General features: G+C 42.6%; 1 protein-coding gene across 4 annotated transcripts; it reads left to right on the forward strand.

Annotated features, from left to right (window-relative positions):
- Positions 1 to 5,319: 5,319 nt before the first annotated feature.
- setd5 (SET domain containing 5) lies at positions 5,320 to 21,794 on the forward strand. Of its 4 annotated transcripts, none has more exons than XM_085272849.1 (24): positions 5,320 to 5,441; positions 6,888 to 6,990; positions 7,388 to 7,644; positions 7,870 to 7,931; positions 8,017 to 8,204; positions 8,820 to 8,858; positions 8,969 to 9,259; positions 10,550 to 10,698; positions 10,802 to 10,919; positions 11,035 to 11,144; positions 11,242 to 11,494; positions 11,733 to 11,813; positions 11,900 to 12,061; positions 12,146 to 12,520; positions 12,956 to 13,216; positions 13,365 to 13,482; positions 13,668 to 13,897; positions 14,262 to 14,318; positions 14,428 to 14,907; positions 15,283 to 15,375; positions 17,477 to 17,763; positions 17,899 to 18,020; positions 18,526 to 18,614; positions 19,298 to 21,794. In XM_085272849.1, exons 1-24 carry the CDS (start codon positions 5,371 to 5,373, stop codon positions 19,856 to 19,858), a joined length of 4,557 nt encoding a protein of 1,518 aa, XP_085128975.1. In that variant the 5' UTR covers positions 5,320 to 5,370; the 3' UTR covers positions 19,859 to 21,794. The 4 variants fall into 4 exon arrangements, with proteins under 4 accessions (XP_085128975.1, XP_085128976.1, XP_085128977.1 ...); XM_085272850.1 differs by having other exon boundaries at positions 7,418 to 7,644; XM_085272851.1 differs by lacking the exon at positions 15,283 to 15,375.
- The last annotated feature ends 439 nt before the right edge of the window (positions 21,795 to 22,233 follow it).

The raw sequence follows: 22,233 nt of genomic DNA on the forward strand, positions 1-22,233 counted from the left end.
CATTACTGGATCATTTTTAGAAGGAAGGTTGGTACTCTAGCCTTCTCGAATGTTGTGGAGATGTACAGCTCATTGTCCTGGTTGGTGGTATTGAACTGGTCACTGCCATTGTACATTGAAAAAACGAGAATAAAAATTTATCTGAGTAGCATTTCTGGCATAGATTACCAAGGGCAGTTTGTGAAGTTGGCTAGTTGCACCATCTAAAACAAAGCCGTATTCCTCAAGGACACATTATCTGTATTGGGATTGAAAATGTTGGTGTAATGCTTACCAGCAGCAGGTATGATGCTAAACTTTTGAACATTCACCATAGTTTTTTGTTACTCGTTCGATGTGGTAAACCAAATCTGGACTTCCTGTCGTTTTGTAGTTTTTATTGACTTAATCTGTACATTTCTTTAGAACAATGTTTTTTTTTTTGTTCGTTTATTTGCCAAATTAATATGGTCCACCATGTAAGGTCGTTATAATTTGGTTACATAAAGACTTGGTTAATAGTGCTGCAGTAGAGGAAATGATCTGGACTAAGATTAAATTTGCCATTCTGTTGTTATTTGTGAAGCACCATGTTAGATTGTGTGTGCATATATGGCCTAAATGTTATGCATCTATCTGCCACCAGATGGCGTCTTGTTGTTGAGAAATGCCAAACATCTGTTACTCTAGGCCTGATCTTATTATTAACACTATTACCGTAGCTTACCTCCACCCGTGTGTGAATGTGAGAGTGAATGAATAGTGGCATTGTAAAGCGCTTTGGGTGCCTTGAAACTAGCCTTGAAAAGCGCTATATAAATCCACTTTTTTATTATTATTATTATTATTATTATTAGAATGAGATCACGGATACCGGTAGCATAAATGAGCTTTATCCGAAAGGTGGATGAGCTCTGGCCTGGCAATAGGATGACAAGTTTAGTCATTCTGGAGGGGTTCAGAGTAGAGCCGGTACTCCTCAACATCGAAAAGAAGATGGCTGTTGCCTCCAGGGTAAGCTGTTCCAGCCTGGCATGTCCTACCAGGTCGAGGCTCTGGCGTTGATCTGGGACGTGCTGGGAATATTACAGTATTTTAGGACCATAAGGCGCACCGGATTATAAGGCGCACTGTCGATGAGCGGGTCTGTTTTCATACATAAGGCGCACTGAATTATAAGGCGCATTAAGCGAAACAAAATCGGATCAAACTTTACTCAGCTTACTCTTTTTGCTTAACTTCCGTACCATTGATTCATTAATATTGAAATCTCTCGCAGCTGCTCCAATCCCTTGTTGTTGCAGTATATTAATGAATAACCTCGTAATGTGGATGGATTATCTCTGTTGTTCTCCTGAAGTTTGGTCCATTTACAGCATCAGGAGCCCTCACGTTAACTTTTATTAAGTAAAAAAAAAAAGTCAGCGTTCATCCCTCCAGCTTCACTGTGTTTATGTTATGCTAACATAGCTGTGTCGCTAGCGATCACATAGCACAGCATTATATACCAGCTAGCCCAACTTCAGTAACCCTACAAACGTCACTGCTGTTTAGTTTTCTGTCTTCATTTATGTTGGAAGTGATAGCAGAGCTGTATGTTTAATTTTTTCAGAAATCTCTCAGTCAGAACATGCTATATCATGTTTTTAGGTGGAAACTAGCGAGCTAACTTCCTGCTGACTTCTGTTTTCATGGATGCCTGGATGTTAAACTTAATTGTTACACCTGGTAAAGCAGCAACACTGATAATTTTATTAAAGGTGAAAATTTTTAGTTTTTAACTCTCAGTGATGCTGCAGTGTTCGTTTGACTTTGGGGCCTGAAGCGGACGGAGGACCTGGATTACTCCGCCAGGCGCCTGACTACGGTAGCCGTAATGCTCCAATAATCCATCAAGCGGTGCAGCTTCATAACTTACTAAAGTCATACTAAAACATTTTTGACAGATTTTTGAGCGCCGTGTACCTCATAAAATCGGTTCGAGGTCAGTAAGCACAACCAGAAATCATACATAAGCTGCACTGGATTATAAGGTGTACTGTCAATTTTGGAGAAATTTAAAGTTAAGTGCGACTTACATTGTGGAAAATATGGTATGTCTATGAGCTGGCCTGGGAAAGGCTTGGCATTTCCCTGGTTAAGCTGGTGGAGGTAGCTGACGAGAGGGAGATCTGGGATTCCTTGCTGGTGCTCCCGTGACCCACTTCAGATAAGAAAATAGCTGGATGATGTTGTTTTGTTATTTTAGAGTTTATCTTTTAGTGCAGTGCGTGAGCAGCGTACATCATTCATAGTGTGGCGCATTGTGTTATGCACTATTCAGACGCAGTTCATTCATTTTTCTGATGTTAATTTGTCATATTTTAATAATATATATGCATGCTCGTCACTATATGAAATGTGCTCACTATTTAAACCAGGTATTTGTACAATATACAAAGACTCGTCTGGCATTATGAGAGAGATTTAAGTGACGTTTGTGTCTCCTTATGAGCTGTTCATTTTGTGTGCATGTTCCTCCCCTTTGGACTTGTCTCCGAAATGGCCTCTGTTCTACTGAAGTGAAAAGACTTTGAGCCTTTTGGTAATTTGAGCCCAGTATTCATGGCTGGAGGAATGAACAAGGGAGAGAGGGTGGTGTTAGGGAGGAGAAGCGAGGTAAAGAAAGGCTTTCCTTCTTCGTATGGAATTTACCTCCCTAGCACCCCGTCTGGTTCTTTTGGAAGGATCCCAAGTAGTGAGACTTTGAGTTGGGTAGGCCCAAGGTGTCTATTTCTGAGGCAGTGATCTTCCACAGGGATCGCCAGCAGCTTAAAGAGCCCCTGAATGAGGTGCTCTACTACATGCCATCTTCTAAATATCTAAATCTGAGGCAAACTTCAGTTAGTCGTTGTCTGTCTGTGCTTGTTGTTTGTTTTCATGTATCCAGTAAGTCATGCTTAAAGAGCAGTTCCTGAAAGAGCGAAATATTTTTGTGTGTATGTGTCTTGTGTCCTTATCTGATAGAGGCATGGGAGCTGTTTTCTTCTTGTCACCTTCCCATGTGCATAGGCACATGTGCATTTTCAGCTCTATGGTGCTGACATTCTTTTTGACAGTGAGCTGACCTTGACATTATTGGAAGCTCCCAATCTTTCTGTAGTTGTCTTGGGGCTGGGGCACAAGGGCAGCACTCGCTGTAGCCAAGGGACCACTCTAGAAATGTCATGCATCCTGTTGTTCTTAATTAACATGGATGCCTGCTATTAAAGCAGCCTGTTTGAGTGTCGGGCTTACTCTTGTTGCAATGGATCTTATCACTATGGGGTTTTATAAGCTAATGTATCTATTTGCTTGTTTGACCAGGGGATGACCTTGGTGAGAGCCAAATCCTCTCATTGTCGTGTGAACAGCGCACAGGAAGACGTGTTCCTCTTTCTGCAGATCTTGCCTTTAGCTCCGCTTCTGTCAGGGTCGTTGAGCGAGCGCAAGCAGGAGAACAAGATACAGTGTGGGTCAGTGTTTCAGCTAAGTGTGGTCACATGACAAGAGGGATGGGCCTCATCTTGAATGACTCACCTCTACAGCTGTCTGAGCAAAAAAGCGCCTCCTATTGGTTTCTCCATTACTGCATCCTGATGGGAGTGTAAGCAGAGCTGTAAATCCCCTGGTTGTTTTTTCTGCTCTTTGAATAGTCTCACCTCCCTCCTCCATGTTAAACACCTCCGTATGGATAAGAGATGGGCCCATCACACAATGTCCTTATCAAGTTATCATTGTAGACGCAGGCAGATAAATGCTCTCTTCGACTACATGAAGCCTTTATTGTCAAGATGACTCAGCAAATTTGGTTCTTCGTTATTTGTGCAACAGTGGGTTTCCTGTTTAATGTTTAGGTTATGTGGTCGTGACAACCTGACAACACTGTCAGTTTTCAGTCAAGGCAGTAACCTGTTGTAAACTCTGGTAGTTGTTTATATATTAATGTTTATATATGGTAAAGTGCCCTTATAAACAAGCCCTGTCTTTTTCATTAGGGAATGTACATTCAGTTAGTGGTCATCTTTTTGTGTCTAATCAGAAATATGGACTTCACCATAAATGTTGACCTTTGGAAAGCTGTTGGAAAAAAAAATGTTGGAGGCAACTCAGTAACTTATTCATTGTTTAATCAAACAGCTGTGACAAGGAAAGTTGTTTGAGTAGGTATAGAGTCAGCGTTTCACTAAACATAAGTCTGTAGCCTTTTTTCAATGCTGACACTCTGATTCCATAACAGGAAAACCACACTAAATATGAAAATGATTAACAGCTGCATTCAATTTAGCTGTGTGTCCAGGTTCCTGGCATTGCACACACTTTCCCTTTGGTTTACTGCAGTGATTTGCAACCAAGGGTACAAGTACCTTCGTGGGTGGGAGTCAGGGTTGCTTTCGTGGGAAGTAACTGACGGTCCACTCCCCAATGAAACACTTAAATAAACAAAAGTAAGAACAGGAAGTATAAATTAACTGCTAGGTGTCATGAAAAACCTGTAGAAATACACAAACAAATACAAAAATACCTTACTTGGTACTGGTAACAAGTGAAACCTTTTTGTTAAAGGCCTACACGAGAAGTTGCAACTAGCTAACAATAAGGATAAATGAGCAGAAATGTTAGCTAAACATAACAGAAAAAATACTATGTTTAGCAAACAGTTATGTTTTGTAAGACATTTGAAAATTATTAGCTGTAAATACAGTTAGCAGTTAATTATGCTCTAAACATAAAGAGTAAACCATTTGACTTTTCATTTTTAAAGGATTTGACTAAATGTAAATGATAAATACTGCAGTTGAAATGTCAGGCAATAGGTATGGATGAATAGTTGTTGGATGACAGTTTGCAAAAAAGTGAAATGGATATGAAATGTGAGTAAATTGTTCTTGAGTCCAAGATTTTCAGGAAATGGGGCAAAAAGGTTGGCATTTGATGCCTTACTGGAACCGTTTTATATCTGTGCCATTCCTGATATTACATTTAAATCACAATAATACTTCCTGTTTTATAATATTAGACACACAAAGCTGTCTATAGAAGATAACATGTCTATGATTGAATATGCAGTTCATTCCAAGATGCATTGCTTATTTTGAGCCATTCGTTGATTGTCTGTATTCAGGCAATGGATCTGTATGTAACTGATGGCATGTCTGTCTTGTACCCATTCTTCTCAGGTCCCCCATGACCGTGAGCCGTGGGCTACGGCTCGGCGGCACCCCACCTCTGGAGTGGTCTGTTGCTGTAATTGGGACCCTGTGATTCCTCGCTTCACCTCTCCTCCTTCCCCTATCCCATCCTGTCCCCCCCCTTCCCCTCCCCTTCCTCCCCCCTCTTCCCCCCCTCCCACGCGTCGCTGTGCTGGACGTCATGAGCATAGTAATCGCTCTGGGAGTCACCACACCTGAAACGTCTTATTCAGATATGGCTGCTGGATCAGAGTACGTAGTCAGTTTCAGCAAGGTGTGACTTGCAAGAAATGTTCTGTAAGAGCTGGGTTTTGTTGTTAAGATCATCAGCTCTACTGATAAAATGTTTCCCAACCTCCTTATACTCATATGCGGATGTAACATGGCTTAAATAGAACAAGAGTGCCAGGAAAACAAACTTCCTGTTTAACCTGATTATCTACATGTATTGCTACTGTACTGCACAACAAGGAGTCAGATAAGTTTTCAACCATATCCAGAGATGTCTGGAAAATGTGCGTTTATGTGGAACTATATAATGCTCTAGCTGCTCATTATTTGTTAAACATAAGCGTTAATGTGGTTGAACAGGGAATTTAAGATTGCAAAGATCTGACCAAGGGCAAAAGAGTAAAGTAGCTTGAGTGCTCAGGGCAAAAGAAATGCTGAAAGCAATGGCAGTAGTCATCATAAAGCAGAACATTTTCTTTCTGTTTGAAGGGCATTTCCTGTGTTTGGAAAATGTGATTATTTGTTTCTAACAAAGTATGAATATGATGCTAACACTGCTGCACCCCCAGTGCCCTCTAAGATGAATTCAAGAAGCGCTTACACAATGCATAATCAAATGTGTTATTTTGAAATAATTTCTAAGGGGACTGCTTTGTACTTTGAACATAAAACTGTAACATGATGTTACATGAAGTCTGTATTTTGATAGACATTGAAAAAAAATACCAGATGTGACATTTTGACATGAATTTTCAAGGTTGTTTTAAGTTGACTTGAGACAACCACTGTCTGTTACACAGACAAAAAGAACAGCCAATATCCAAGAGTTGAATTATTCTCCCTGTGTCACAGGTTCTTATCTTCCACCTCTTATTAAGCAGCTAGATGTATGTTGTTCTTCTCCATGCCCGAACTATTGAATAGCATCTGAAAAAATGTATACAGACAGATCAAGTGAGCACAGTTGCCACTTCTTTGAAGGTAAATCTGCCTACGTGACTGAGGTTATTTGGAATGCAGTTGGACCCTTTCCCATCCAACCCTGTTCATGGCCCCCTTCAGTTTCCTGCAAAGCTCAGGCAGGGGAGTTTAAAAAAAAAGAAAAAAAAAGACATACTACACACACAGTGGTTATTTATTATTATTTTTTTTTTTAACCTTGATGTTAGCTTCAGTATTGGAGTACGAGGCAAGAGTAGGAAAGGTTGTTCCTGGTCTGGTTAGACCTTAACTAAAGGGCGAGGGAGTTGCATAACATAATGGCGGCCCACATTCCATTTCCTAAATTGCTGCTCTTCCAGGCAGGGCAGCGAGTGAAGGATCTTGGTGCCATCTAGTGACTGATCTTTATTAAAACAGATGCTTGTGTAACATTGGTAAAAAAAGGCAAAGTGGGGAGATGTCTACAGCATTATCTATGTGTCGCTTACAATGTTTTAAATATATATATATTGTTATTTTTTCCAGCCCTGAGTCAGTTGAAGCAAGCCCTGCAGTGAATGAGAAAAACTACAACAACCACAGCTGTGGGAGCGCACAGAGTCATGGGTATCGGGGGCTACCATATGCTGTGAGTTCATACGACTCTTCCCTAATCATCAGCTCTAATCATAGCATGTCTTATTGAAGTATTACTTTTCATAATGGGAGTACTTGTGTACAATTGTGAATGTTTTAGTGGCTTAAAATGACCCAGTTTAATCTATCTGATCTTTCCTTTTTCCTAATCTTTTCAAGTGTCTTCTGTTATGATTTCACAATAAGAGTAAAACTAAGAACTGGTGATGTTTGTAGTTTAGATGTATAAATATGAGTCCTGCTATTAGTCTTTGGTAACCACACACTACTTCTGGTATTAACAACTGAACTGTTTCACATACTTGGTTTTTTTTTTTTTTTTTTGCCCTCATTTTCATTCGTCTCCATTTTCCGTTTCCCTTTTTTGCCTGAACACCCGTTGTTTGAAGATGCAACAGTCTTCCGTTGTGTGTTGTCAGGATCACAACTATGGCGCGCCCCCTCCCCCAACCCCACCCGCCTCCCCGCTCTCTCAAACCATCATTCCCCGTATGGATCTCAACGGCGTGGTACGCAGCTCTCACTATCACGATACTGCTGAGGACAACTCGGCCGACAGCGACAGCTCCTCAGAGGAGGATGGGGCCTCCTGGTGTCACTGCAACCTGACGCCGGACGGCCTGCTCATCAAATGCGACAACTGCAGGTGAGACGTGTAAAAGCCCTTCTTGTCTGAATGCTGGAACATAGGTTCCAACTGCTGTAACTGGTACAAGTGTGTAGCACTTAACCTGTTTAATGGAAATAAGAGAAAATTATTTTTTATTAAAATTCAGGCTGTGACAATAATACAACATGCGGTAAAAGCCTTTATGACATCGCCCCCTTTAATTTTTTTTGTCTGATTTGTTTTGTTGCCTTTGTATCACAGGGGACTGGACAGAAGGAAAGGAGTAAAAGGCCAACACAGGAAAAAAACAGAAAATGTCTCAGGTATCACAGTTCACTTCATAAACTACAGTTTTCATCTCAGAGAAGGCGGTTTATCAACACCTGTTTATTTGCTCTTTTTTTGTAGCTGGAGAGAGTAGCGCAACCGAGAGTGGTGATGAAGAGGTGTCACCCTCCACCATCTCCTATACTGCCACCCAGCACACACCAACCAGCATCAAACTCACTGTCAACAGAGTCAAAAGGAGCAAATCCAAAAAGAGGAAGAAGAGCACAGAGAAGGCCCGTGGAACACAGAAGGCCAAGAAGATTAAAGTGAGTAAAGCAGAGTATGAGAAAATACAGTTTCCCACACACAGGTGCCTGTTATTATTTCTACATGGCTTCATCTTGTCATTGCACGCCCTGCATCTTACAATATTAAGTACCTTGAGGTGACTGTGGTTTGGTGCTATATAAATAAGATTTAATTGAATCAGTTAAAGTATATTAAAATTTCTTCATTCTTCGTTTACAATTTTAGTTAATTTGATGCTAACTAGCTAGCACACAGCTCTTCCCACAGGCTCATTACATTACTTTTGTGGTTCCCGATGCCAGTCCTGTCCTATAAACTTCAACTGATTGTTGGTTGTTCTTGAAATTGGGAGTATATTAACTGAATGCAATGCTAGCAGGTGGGGCAGATTCAGCTATTCTTATTGTATTTTAATGTTTCATCTAAGAAAATCATCTTTTATGCACACAATACATGCATGGACACACAAACCCTCTCTGCCTCATAAGATTACATTGTGTAAGATCCACAATGGAGTTTGTTTTGTTTTTTTTCTCTTGTGCTGCTTTTCTTGTACTGATATATTGACCCCAGCTCAGTTTTTATGATAAAATCTCCATTTCTTTAAATTGGTTTATTTTTCTTTCTTTTAGGCTTTCAGAGAGGGTTCTAGGAAGTCTATGAGGATGAAGGTAACATTAGACAGTTCTAGACAACAGAGCCCATTAAGGAAAAAAAAAATCCTCTCTGTGCATCTCACATAGACTCTTAGACAGTTCTCTTGATCATGACTTTTGTACAGAACTCTACCACAGAGGCTAGTGTGTTGGATGAGAACACAGAAGAGGGATGGGAGAGCAGGATCCGCCAGTGGACAGACCAGTATGAGGAGGCTCTTGCCAACCAGTACAGCGCAGATGTGCAGACACTGCTCCAGCTTCACCGATCAGCCAGTACCACCATCTCAAAGAGCGAAAGTGGTGCCACGACACCTGCTTCAACCACACAGATACATGCCTCAATGGATTCTATGGACACCATCAACCGCACTGAGCTGACCTGTAACAATACGGTTTTGGGCTCACAGATGCAGGTCAGTCCTACAAATAAAACTTTGTATGGATAGATTTTAAAAAAATGTTGAAGAACATCCCAGTCGGTATGATAAGTGACTTAGTTGTGCCATTATGTCTCCATTACTGGTTTTAATGGAATCTGCTGGCTAGGGATGAGAATTAATAAGAATTGAGCGATTCTGATTCCATTATCAATATCACTTATGGATTCGATTCATGCAAATTAATTACATGCTGTGTGGTCAAATGTTTGTGCATGTGGGATGTTTTTCCCATCTTTGTTGTGATCAGTGTTGGGGCTGTTACTCAAAAAGTAAAGTTAAAAAGTTATTTCACAGAATACTTTCTTAAAAGTAATGCAGTACGTTTCTTAATTACACCCAGGAGAAAGACATTCGATATACTACTCACGTTAGTTTCATCTTACTCTGTAAAATGACCTCAAAGACACTGTCTCATAATTACAATTAACAATATAAACCTGAGGCTACAGCCCCACACACCAACACAAATCCCTATCCTAATGAGGACACAGGATCTTTCTCTTAGTAGTTAGGTATGGACACAAAGCAAAGATGAAAACCACAACAAAGAGACTTTAAAGCATTTGCCACGGTCATTCTAGTGTAGCAGTCTCCACTTAACCAATGTGCTCTCATCCTTTTTATGTCATGAAAGTAATATCCACATCCACGCTGTAGACTGCACCACTATTTTCCTCCTGTGACACACAAACTGAAATCAGCTGATCGTAGCAAGAGTGCAAGAACCCATAACCAAACTAACGATTCCAAGGAATTGGACGACTGGGAACTGGTTCTCTACAAAAACCAGTTCTCGATTCCCATCCCTACTGCTGGCTGCTTGCTAAGATCCAATCGCAATTCTGTTTTCGAAGAACCCAGTGATATTAATTTTATCCTCTGTTATCTTTTCTGATTGACAGTTAAAAATTATCCTTTGTTATACTGACCCTCTGTGCAGTCTTTCACTTCATCCGCTATCTAATAGCCCATTTTAGTTCTTCCCCCCTTCCAGGAAACTTTATTCTGATTGGCTGTTTCTTGCAAGGAAAAGGATTGAACAGGAGCCACTCTCTGAGATTAAGGCCAACCCCTCTCTGTTTCAGGCAATTTTTCTGCTCCTTCGCTTTTCCGGATTTCAGACACTGAGTGCAGTCTGTGTCCAAGAGTCCAAGATTTTGGTTTATAGTTTTTACTTTATACCCTATTTACTTATGAAAGAAGATAAGGAAAAAGTATAATATTTTTAATGTTTGCCTGTCTCTTTAAAAAATAACTTTATAGCTCCAGCTTGGCCGAGTAACACGGGTGCAGAAACACAGGAAGATACTCCGAGCAGCAAAGAACCTGGAGCCGGACACACTCATTATTGAATACCGGGGAAAGGTCATGCTCAAACAACAATTTGAAGTCAATGGGCACTTCTTCAAAAAGTAATTGTTAATGAGCTACTAAACTACAAAATATGTAATCGGAATTTTGTCTAAATACATTGTTTCACCTGTGAACAGCTTTTCACTCTATTTTTCTTTCTAGACCATACCCGTTCGTGCTGTTCTACTCAAAATTTAATGATGTAGAGATGTGCGTTGATGCCAGGACTTTTGGAAATGACGCCCGCTTCATCAGGAGGTCTTGTACACCCAATGCCGAGGTCAGCTGTTAAGCATTTTGAAAAATAAATCTAAATGCTTGCTAGTTAGCAATGTTTGACGTTTTCATTTAATTCTTGCAGCTAAAACAACCCATAAGCTTGCTTTCTACCACAGGTCCGGCATATGATCGCTGAGGGCATGATCCATCTGTGCATCTATGCTGTCAGGCAAATCACAAAAGACTCTGAGGTCACCATTGGATTTGACTACGAGTTCAATAGCTGGTCAGTTGCTGTCCTCTCTGACGTTCTCCTTTCTTTTAATCAGCAGTTTCTGTTTTCTTATTGGGTTTTTTTGTTTGTTTTTTTAACAAAATAACAGTAATTACAAAGTGGACTGTGCCTGCCATAAAAGCAACCAAAACTGCCCAGTGCAGAAGCACAACCTGAGCCCTAGGGATAACTTGGTGAGTCCCCCTTCCCTGCCGCCTCCTTCCCCTTTGATTGGTGCTGAGACACGAAGGAGAAAAGCACGAAGGAAAGAGCTGGAGGGCAGTCTAGCTGCTGATGGAAACCAGATGCTGGAGCAGCAGCAACAGGACACCAGCGATCTACAGGGGACCAGTGACACAGAGGTGTGTGTGTGCGCGTGGTTAGATTTGATTTTCCAAATAATTGTGTTCAGCGTTGAGGTTAGGTAGCAATAAGAGTTCTACATTAGCTTTAGATTAAAAATCGCCACATCAATAAACACTGCTTCAATACATTTTTGTAAAGTGCAGGCTTGCGGTTTTTTAGAAGTCGTTACATGATTCAATTTGTTGCTTGTCAGGTAAGGTCATTACCTCATGTGATGCTTGTCTGTGCAATTAGGAGAGACTGACAGATGAAGTTAAGGTGGAAGAGGGGGACGAAGGAGAAGTTGATGAAAATGGGGTCATCTCCAATAAAAAAGTAAGTCACATTGCATTTCATGATTTAAGTTGTCCACTCTCGGTAATTCACATAACACTGACTTACATGTCTGCCTGTCCACATAGTCTCTTAACATCCTCGAAAGGAGGAGGAGAAGAATAGGAGGAGCTGAAGTCAAGGAGGAGGGTTTAGAAACTGAGGATGGGGCAGGAAACCCTACAGGGAACTCCTCCATCCCCCAGCACGCTGGAGTTGGGATCAGCACGCGACGCACCACCTATGTTGTGGTCAGTCACGAAGAAAAATTTTAGATTTCTAATTTCTTTTGTGTTCTATATTGAACCAGTTTAATCATTGCATTTATGTTGCAGGAAGCACCATCTATTGAAGAAAAACCCTCCCTCCCCATCCTGCCTGCCCCTGTTGCTCCCCCTAAACCCATAAAACCATCCAAGCCTCGTCCTAAGAGTCGAATATCTCGCTACCGGTCAAGCTCATCCCAGCGTGCCCGACGGCAACGCCAAGCCCTCGCCCAACAAGCTGCAGCAGCTGCAGCAGCAGCAAGGGCAACAACACCAACATCAGCAGATCAGGGTGCTGCTGTGGACGAGGAGGGAAGTCAGGGTGCATACGGTGCTGAACACAGCCACGGGGAGAACAGCCTGGGTGGTCCTCTTGTAGATGGAGATGGCCAAGGCCTTAACTGCATGAACAGAGGCAATCTGCGGTACCCTAAGACCAAGAAGGTAAGACTTTCTACATATACTAAAAGTAATACAGTGGAACCCCGTCATACGAAATTAATTCGTTCCCGAGGGTCTTTCGTAAGTCGAAAATTTTCATAAGTCGAAGCCTTTTGAGTAAACGATAGGCTAATTGCTAACTGCAACAACAATACGTCGTTCAAGTGGAACAGCGAAGCGCAAGTACGAAAGCCAAGGGGGTTGTCACGTGATTCGGAAGGCTTGTGGGCATTGTAGGCATTCTGGGCTCAGCCAATCAGAGCCAGCGGATTTCGTTACGCGGGCATTTTGCTGTAACACGGGCAGAACTATTGCTGTTAAGTGCCTTCGTAACTTGAATTTTTCGTTAAATGGGGTATTCATACATCAGGGTTCCACTGTACAAAGTCCTTTACCTTCTATGAACTATGCAAATGTAACTTTCCATTTTCTTCTCAGTACCTGGTGACAGAATGGCTAAATGACAAAATTCCTGGAGGAGAGAGAATCCACCAGGAGGTGCCTGTTGAGCGCACACTGCGGATAACCACTGACCCCACAGTTCTAGCCACCACGCTGAACATGCTTCCAGGTCTCTCTCAGTCATCACTCATCTGCACCACACCCAGACACTACATCCGCTTCGGTTCCCCGTTCAACCCTGAGAGACGCCGGCCTCGTCCGCTCCAAATGGATGGCACTTACGGCTGCTACAAAAAGGTAAACTTGGAAAAAGGTGTTTTTGGGATGGATGGGTGTGTATCCCACACACAGATTGGATGTTTCACATTTGGTGGCAAAACAAGTGTGTGTTCTTGTCTGTTTTCTCTTTTTTTTTCATAAACCCTTTGTGGTCGTCTTTATGCAGAGATGGATCAAACAGGTGGAGGATGAGAGCTGCTCGGCCAGTGTGGAGGATGGCACAGAGTCCACCTCCTCCCAGCAAAGTACCAGTAGCAGATCCACACCGAACCCCCTATCCAGTGGTAATTGCTTCCACACCTCCATCTGGCTAAGAAAGCACCAAAGCTAGCAGATCAGTGAAGCATGATTCAGAACTCGGCACTAAATGAAAAGTTTGTTTGTAACTGCAAATATGTTTGACTGTTGTAACTGTGGTCCTAGGCTACTTAACGTTCTTGTTGTTTTTGTCATGTTTTTTAAATCACAGAACTCACTGCACCTTTTAAAAAGCGTCGCTCCAAGTATATTACAGAAATAACACCAGCACCCTCGGACCACCTGCTTCGCCCGCTATCACCCATCACCCCTCCACTTCCAGAGGACTCCCTCCACCCACTGCTCCAGACTCCCTGTGGCTCCCTGCTGCCCAACGGTCTGGCCTATTCACCTATGCCCTCACTGCCTGCCAGCCGCTGCAACACACCGTTGCAGTTTGAAGTAAGGGCATAAATATCCACACAGTTTTCTGATGCCTGAGCTTATTTACTATCAAAGTCCAGTGAAATCCAACAGGCCACAAAGGAGAGTTTAGTGATGTACAAATTTCCTTTTCTGTCAGTCCGAGGGAGCTGCACTCTGCTCAGCTGACTCATCTGTGTCAGGACCTGTTGTAACAACCTCACATTACCTCACTTAGTAGTTCAATCTTGTTGCACAGCAGCAAACTCTAGAAGGGCTGTGTGTAAGAGTTTGATGGCCACCACCCCTAAACATCTCAATCTCTTGGTTTTGAACAGATTGCAAGACTTCAGAAAAAGACACACGCTTGGTTCGACACTAATAGACTTTGTTTTGTCTCTAGAACATATCATCCCCTGAGGCGTCTCCTGTCCATCGTCCCGAGTCCATATCCCCTGAGGTACATTTCTTCTCACGTATCATGGCACTGATAAAGAAAATGGCTTTACGGTTGACATAACAATGAAGTTTATTTATTTGTTCTTCCCGTTTCCTGTCCTGTCCTTCAGCCATGTCTTCAGACAGACTTTGATGCCTCTCGGCCGCAGTTCCCAGACCTGTCACTCCCCTCCAACATGGAGAGCCCTGTTGCCATGACCTCGGATGATTTTTCCCAATCTGGAGCAGGCCAAGATTCGCAGGGCCCATCTTCTGTAGGGACCAGTTCCCTAAACCCACTGTCATGCCCTTCTTCAGACATAAACCCCCAAAACAGGGAGCAGGCCTTCAGGACAGAGTTCAACCTCATATATACCTGCTCTCCCCTCAACGCAAACCTGGGCAACCCGACAGCCACCGACCGACGCCTCTCCCAGTCAGAAGGGGGATTCTCACCTGCAGATTCCTTCCACGGTTCGATAAGCGGCCAGGGCCTGTTTGGAGAAGTGGGCCCCGGGTCCATGTCACCGTTTGGAGAGCCCCATTTTGGAGGAGGCTACCCTGACAATGGCACACCGCCTCACACCAGCAATCCACCACAAAAAAAGAAGGCAAGTTCCCCATATCTTAATGATACACGGAAAAGATGTTTGAGGTAACTTTGCAGGTAAATCTTAGGGGTTTCTTCTCAGACACAAATAACTTGTGTGAAACACAAACTGAAAAGCCAGAACTCATGATGTGCTTTTCCCCGTGCTCTGTTTGCCCATTAACTTTGTCTTAAATCTGTTTGGTCCCCTGTGTCCGGTATTCAAAACCAAACATCACAGGCATTTAGAAGCTGACCTCTTATGTGTATCTGAAATGATTTCCAGTCTGTAGATTTTACCCTTCCTCCTTTTTCCTTTACTTTCCTCCTCTTGCTCCTCCTCGTTGCTCCTTGACACTCTTTGCCAAGTCTCTCTTCCACTTTTCTTCCAAGGCAGAGGGCCAACCAGCATACCATTAGTCTGCTGACAGGGAAGCCAGATTACCAGGCAATAGCTGTAAGAAGTGAATACAAGCCAGTACAAAATATGGTGAATATTCTCCCTACAACTACATCTTTAGAAGTGTGCATGTAAATATTGTTTCTTTGCATCTGCATACAACACCCACGCCATGCTCCAGCAGCTCTGCCCTCTCCCCTTCTCCAAAACCTACATTGAATTATGATTCTGTAGTTTCCAGAAAGAGTTATTTTGCCATTTCAGTCAAGCTCATTGAAGTGTGTAAGGTTCATCCATTGCCTTCAACACAAGAGACAAATTCCACAAATTGTTATGATGGTGTCGGGTGTGCTCATGCTCCATCTCATCTATGGCTCTTTCCAAACTGGGACTTGTGGTTTATCCACATCCACTGTAAGAGGGGCTAAATTTGTCAAAGTGGTTCACAGCAACCCTCCCCCCCAAAAATGAAAACGGACAGTATCACGTGGCACCAGAAGAGGGGCGTAGCATGGATCAAGGGTCTGACACATGCATAGATTAACATTCATTAATCTTATTGATAATTGTTCTGAAGCTGCTTGGAAAAACTTAGTTCAGTAAAGCAGCAATTGCTCCTCAGACTGCCAGTAACATGTACTTCCTTACTGCCTTAACGAAAAATCTGTGCCTTAGTTGTGTTGTAATCTCAAACCCCTCTGAAATCCTACGCTGTAATTTGATGTGCACCTCCCTGGATATATAACTGTTGTGGTGACACAACCCTCAGCTATTGTGATCGGCCTGTTTAATACCATCAATTCCTCCTGTGCATTTCCGAGTACTTTTCAGCTGCAGTGTTTGAATTCATCTGTTAGAAAATAACAATCACGACCAGAGAGAAAGTCCCAGCATTTTATTGGTTTCTACCAGCTGGCACTGCAGCAAAACAAAACACTAGAAAACGAGCACAAGGTAATTAATCCATACGGATAAAGGGTGTTAGCCACTTATGTAGGTTAAGTCATATGCTATAGAACAGGAGTAAGCAACTCCAGGCCTCGCGTGCCGGTGTCCTGCCTGTTTTAGATATCACCCCGGGTCAACGCACCTGAATCGAATGATTATGTCAATACCAGGCCTCTGGAGAACTCCCAGACATGTTAAGGAGGTCATTTAGCCATTTAAATCAGCTGTGGACACAGCAGCAAGGACAAATCTAAAACCTGCTCTAGAAAGACTGACCACAGCCTAAATCTGGCTTCAGTCAGCCACATTGACTTGTTTACTCTTCAACCTAAGTTTCGTTTAAGGTTGTTATATCTCTGCGTTCTTGTCAAAATCAACAGAAGCATAAAAAAAAAATCTTATAATTAACTGCGCTTGGCATTTAAACATTTCATGCTCTTTTAATAGGTGACCATTTGTAGACCTTATTGTGGTGGGGGGGAAGGTAAACTGATAGCTTTTGGTGCTCTGTGGTAACTTCATCCTGACATCTGGTCCCTCTGACAGTACAGCCTTGTAGCTTACCTCACATGTGATGTTAAACTGGTTGAAAGATTCAGGCAAGAGCCATCCATGTCAGTTATATATCTATATATACTATGTGTGTATATATAAATATATATATATATATATATATATAATATATAGATGTGTATGTGTGCGTGTGTGGTCATGCCACTCCCCTGCCTCTTTCATAACCCTCTGTTCTTTTGTGTCATGATGACATTAAGCTGGGATGAGCACTCTCATTCTCATTGTAAACGGTGCAGGTGTGTGTATGTGTCGTGCGTGTGTGTGTGTGCTCGAACCTTCTGTGGATATGTTTTCGTAGTTATTGTTTCAGCGTGATTGCATCATGGTGTGGTGCATTTAAAGTTGCTTGCTCCTCTGTCAAAGCTTATGTACTAACACTGCATTGACAACGCAACAGTATGTTGTGTTTGAGTCTCTCGTGACTACAAGTCTGGTCATGGAAGAACAACAGATGTCGTTGCTCCCTGCTGGTGAAGGTGTTTCTCTAAAAATTCTTTAATAGTAATTACAGTTTTCAGGTGAGTCCTCTAGCGTGGTGCATGCGGTCTGCCTGTCACTCAGTGCAGTTTTGGTGAATGGTGTGATTGAGCGAGCAGCCTGGCATAAGTGAGTCCATCAGTTCCTCAGCAGCAGGGTTTGAACAGACTCCCTCTTCCCTCTGCTGCTATAGGTGTCTTTGCTGGAATACCGCAAGAGGAAGCAGGGCAGTGGTCGTGACTCGGAGCCAGCCAGCAGCAGCTCCTCTCTGGGTGGCACTTCCACACAGCCTGGCTCCCACTACAACAAGGAGTCCCATCATCCTCATAACCATCAGCAGATGCCGCTTCCAGCATCTCCACAAAGCACCTTCTCATCCTCAGCACACTCCACCTCAGTCCCACACGTAGAGGAAGTCAGTCCTCCGGAGCACCAGGGCTTGTCAGTGCAGTCCAGACGCCAGGACAGCAACAACCAGTGGTGAGAAGTCCTTTTAAAGATGACTCACTAAATTGGCCTTTCAGTACATGTTCGGCTATGTTAATTGCAATAATTCAGAGCCTAGCAGATAAATAAATAAATGAATGGAGATCTCACAGTTGTCTGTTTTCCAAGGATGGTCCCCACTACTGTTGAGCGTCTGAGGGAAGGCCAGGGGGTTCTAGAGCGAGTGCTGAGAAGCTTCAAGGTGGACCGGAGTTACAAGAGGAGTGAAGGCTCCATAGAGAAGGAATCTGGTATGAATGCATTCGACACGTCACAACAACAAGAATATATTGTTAGACTTTATAGACAGCCTAGTATAAAGCAGTATGTTAGGGATGGCTATTTTAAGGAAAATTAGTATTCGCTGTTCGCTGGGTACCATTTGACTGTTTTCTTTTTTTTTTTTTTTTAAAGGACACCCAAAGAATATAGTAATCGTCATCTTTGGCGTCTTTATTTCTTTGTACAGTAGGAGATGATCCCATAGCACCTCTAACAGCTAAAACCTGGTGCTAGCATGTTTTTTTATTTTATAGTACTTGGTAAATGACTTTTGGCTTTGGCAGTCCCTTACATCCTGCTGTGTGCCATTCTAAAGCAAAGACAAATCTATAGTTTAATACAACAAATGGTCACAAGCAATTTGATTCATTTATATTTTGATAACTGTTGAAATATCTGTGTATGCTCTTTAATTTTCCTTAAAACGTTGCTCTTTTCTTAGTGGTGAAATTGGTTGTCCTGTTTTGTTTTCAGATGTAGATCGATATGAGATGCAGGCAGTGTCCATGGCTTCTTCCACGAAGAGTCCACACAGATACAGCCCCTCTGTTTACTCTCACCAGGTAGCTGGTCCACATCACTTTGAACTTGCTGTCCCTGTTTTGCGTTAGTTGCTTGTAAATTAAGTTCAGTATTCAACAATGACTTCTTGGGTGATTGGCAGAATTTTTTTCAAATTCTGTTCTCCAACCGTTATGAAGGAGACGATCAAAAACAATTAGTCTGCTGAATTCATTTGTCCTATTAAATTCAGCGCTTCCATTTTCTTTAGAGGTGCAGTCATCCCTCTATAGAAGTATGTTTTTCAACAAGATACGATAATAGAGATAAGATGGCCTTTATTAGTCCCACACGTAGGGAATTTGTTGTGTCACTGCAGAAAGTGGGCAGTGTGAAGTTACAGCAGCAAAGTTTAAGAAAAACAGTGGAACAGGATAAGAGATCGTTGTAGAAGTAATAGTCAGCAAGGTTTCGATATTTGACCATGTGTAGCATCACTTCAGGCGTGTCGGCCTTGAAAGATGAATATGGTACCTGAGACGAGACATACTTGAGGAAAAAATTGCTAAAACTTACTTCATTTTAAGAGTGGCTCCCCTCTTAAAATAAAAAGGGGGGTTGTGTTTTTGTTTTTCCCTCCCCCCTCTTCTCTGAAAAACAAATTAAACATCTAGAGCTGGAAATGAGCTGAACAGAAATGTATCAGTGTCACACAGTGTGTGCCTATGTATGTATTTGTGTGCAGGCCACAGAAAGCCACAGACAGACTGACAGCCCGATGTTCCTCCAGCAGACCTCCAGCTCTCCATTCCGGTGTTCCTACAGCCCGTCATCAGGCCAGAATGTCTACCAGCGCCTCTCCTCTTCCCACCAAGGACACGCCCAGGACCACCCCCCAGCCTCATACTCAAGTCCCACCCCCATTTCCTCAACAGACTCCAGGCCAGCGACAGGCTCGCTTCACCAGCAGAGTGGTAGCAGTAGCGCGGATGGAGGCTACAGCAGCAGCCACTTAAAAGCCAGCCTTTTGAACAGCAGCAGCCTGGTGGGGGCTCCTGCCCCAGGATCCCGGGTCCATGGGCAGACTAAAACAGACTCTGGTGCGCAGGCCTCCAAAGGGAGTCAGCATCAGGCACCTCGCAGCCTGAAGTCAGGCAGCCCAGGTCAGGCAGTGCTGCAGGCTAGCCCCAGACTGCTGTCGGCCTCTGGACCGACACACTACCCCCAGCGAGGGACGAACCTCAGTCAGTTCCAGCACTCTTCCCTGCAGGGATCCGGAGTAAGGACACAGTCAGGAAGCTTTTAGGACCTTGTGTGTGTGTGCGCGCGCGCGTGTGTGTGTGTGTGTGTGTGTGTGTGTGTGTGAGCTGTGCATCTCCTCAACCCCTGAGGCTGCAGTACAACAGGGATCAGGAGTTTGGGGAGGGCAAATGTACAGACCTAAGAAGAACAAGGACTTGTTTGAGAATTTGTCCCATATTATTTTCTGTCTTTTCTTTTCTTTCTTTTCAGAAGAATAAAAAATAATTAGCACATCCTGCACAAAGATGAATCATTGACTTTGGACATTATTAGCGAATCAGAGGGAAAAGTGATTTGGCTGACACGTTCAGAGAAAAACAAAGAAATCATATGTAAGTTGAAATTGTTGTTCCTCGAGAGGCTCGATAATGTCAGAAATGAAAACCTTCCACACAAATGTCTGTACAAAGTTCTACCACACCTGTGGTCACTGTGGTATCCAGGTTGGAGAAATGCATATGTAACTAAAAGCAAGAGTTACAGTTTAAATATCTTGTTTGTTTTGGTCGAGGTTACTTGATTCGGCGAGTGGCCGAGTCTGCGCTGCAGTAATTGTTTAATTTGGTAAGGGGGGAAGACGACCTGTTAATCATCCGTTATATAGATGCATTAGAGAGACGGGGAGTTTGAGCTCTCCCTAAAAACTAGGATCATTCCATATAATTACCAGCTTCCGTTTTCTCAAACATGAAACCAGCCCATTTCCCCCCAGCGACCCAGCCTGTCTTGGTGTTATCTTCTGTTCTTTCACCTCACTGGACTGTTTTGGTTTCACTTTAGGACTGCTCTGATATTATACTTGAGAAATACAGCTCTTTTGATTCATGGTGCTGCATGTTTTGTTTTGTTTTGTTTGTATTTGTTACGATAAGTTTATAATCCAGTTATGTTCCACCCCACAAGGCTGCATTCATCGTTTTTGTTCTCCAAATCTATACACTCATGCAGGAAAAAGAAGGTTATTAGTGGGGCTATATTTCTAAGCCAAGCTGTTGGGTTTTCATACTGCAGAGTTTGTTTTTTTCCTCTTGTCTGACCAATCGTTGCATTCCGTGTGACGCTGAGGGGAATCGGGGGCGAGGATCTCCGAGGGAGCATTTGGATTGTTTCTAAAACCTAGGTGAAGAAAAAGCTGCTATCCTCTCCTGTTGGAGCTGCTTCCCTTTCCACAGAATGCTGTATTTTGTTTGAATTTTTTCCTTTTTAATTACCAACACATACTGACTTGTGAAGAAAGCGACGGTCCCCCGTCGGCCGCAGCAGGACCTAAGACTAATGTCAAGGCGACAAGGGTGGCCGCCTGCTCCCTCACGTTTTTCATTTAGGACCGGATGTGGGGGGGAAATGGCCACGTTTGCGTGGACGACTTCAAGGACCGAGGGGACCAGTTGTGCAACTGGACACCACCACACACCACTACAGCTCACCACCCTCTCCCCTCACTAACACACAGGAGGGTACTCATTTTACATGAATGTTTGACACATATGGAAAAAAATAAAAGTTGTGACCCAAAATTAACCAGCACCTTAAACTGAAAGAGATACGACCTAAAAAACACAATAGGACATTATGTATGATTATGTGTACTTGTATAGAAAGAAATGTGATATAGACTTGTATGGAGAAAATATCGTACACTGAATTTACCGCATGATCTTTGTTTGTAGGGTCTGAGTGACCACCTTTTGTCAGATGGATGGAAGCAAATCATTGGGTCTGTTCTGGGGTTCCTCCAAAATCCAGGCGCTGCGTTTTTTCTGTTGTTTTTGTAAAGATCCTTCTGTTGGTTTGCTTTTATTTTTACACAGATCATAGTAGTAACTATTTCAATTGTTCTCCTCCAGAAGATTTAAAAAGCAAGAGATGTAATGCATTTTGATAATAAAACAATCATGATGGTAATGTATTTTGAAAACTACCATTGTGATGGCATCTGAGGGAGACTTCTTGTGTGATTTGCACCTGTCGAGCTGTCTGAATGGGATTTACATCGTTGGGGCTTGTACGATAGTTAAAAATGGTCAATTTTCCACAGTATTATTGAAAACATTGTAGTCTTGTTTCAGCTAGCAAAATGTCTTCATTCATCTCCATTAACAGGGTTGCTTCTCTTTCAGTTAATAGTTATCAAATGTCAGTGCAACATAATCACTTTGCTTAACCTGCTAGGATTTCTCTGGCTAGAAGAGTGTTAAATTTACATATGAAAGTTTCCGAATTTATACGAAAAGGCGCTATTAGACAAATATAAATACAGAAGGGTTGATACAGCCTTTCAAAGAAAAACTCTGGTTCTGTTACTTGCGCTTTATTTTTAAAGGTGGTGATGCATTGAACCAGGTGAAGGTTAGAGCATACTCATGGAAATGAGTGTCA

Source organism: Mchenga conophoros, linkage group LG5 (genome assembly GCF_057382185.1).
Source record: "Mchenga conophoros isolate Kocher_MC1m ecotype Shallow Benthic linkage group LG5, M_conophoros_male_GT1.1, whole genome shotgun sequence".
Lineage (NCBI taxonomy): Eukaryota > Metazoa > Chordata > Actinopteri > Cichliformes > Cichlidae > Mchenga > Mchenga conophoros.

Excerpts from the sequence above, each read along its gene's own strand:
- setd5 (XM_085272849.1), top strand. The coding sequence starts at position 5,371 with ATGAGCATAGTAATCGCTCTGGGAGTCACCACACCTGAAACGTCTTAT. Across the intron at positions 7,645-7,869 it reads ATCAAATGCGACAACTGCAG|GGGACTGGACAGAAGGAAAG; the intron begins GTGAGACGTGTA and ends TTTGTATCACAG. Across the intron at positions 9,260-10,549 it reads TTTTGGGCTCACAGATGCAG|CTCCAGCTTGGCCGAGTAAC; the intron begins GTCAGTCCTACA and ends ATAACTTTATAG.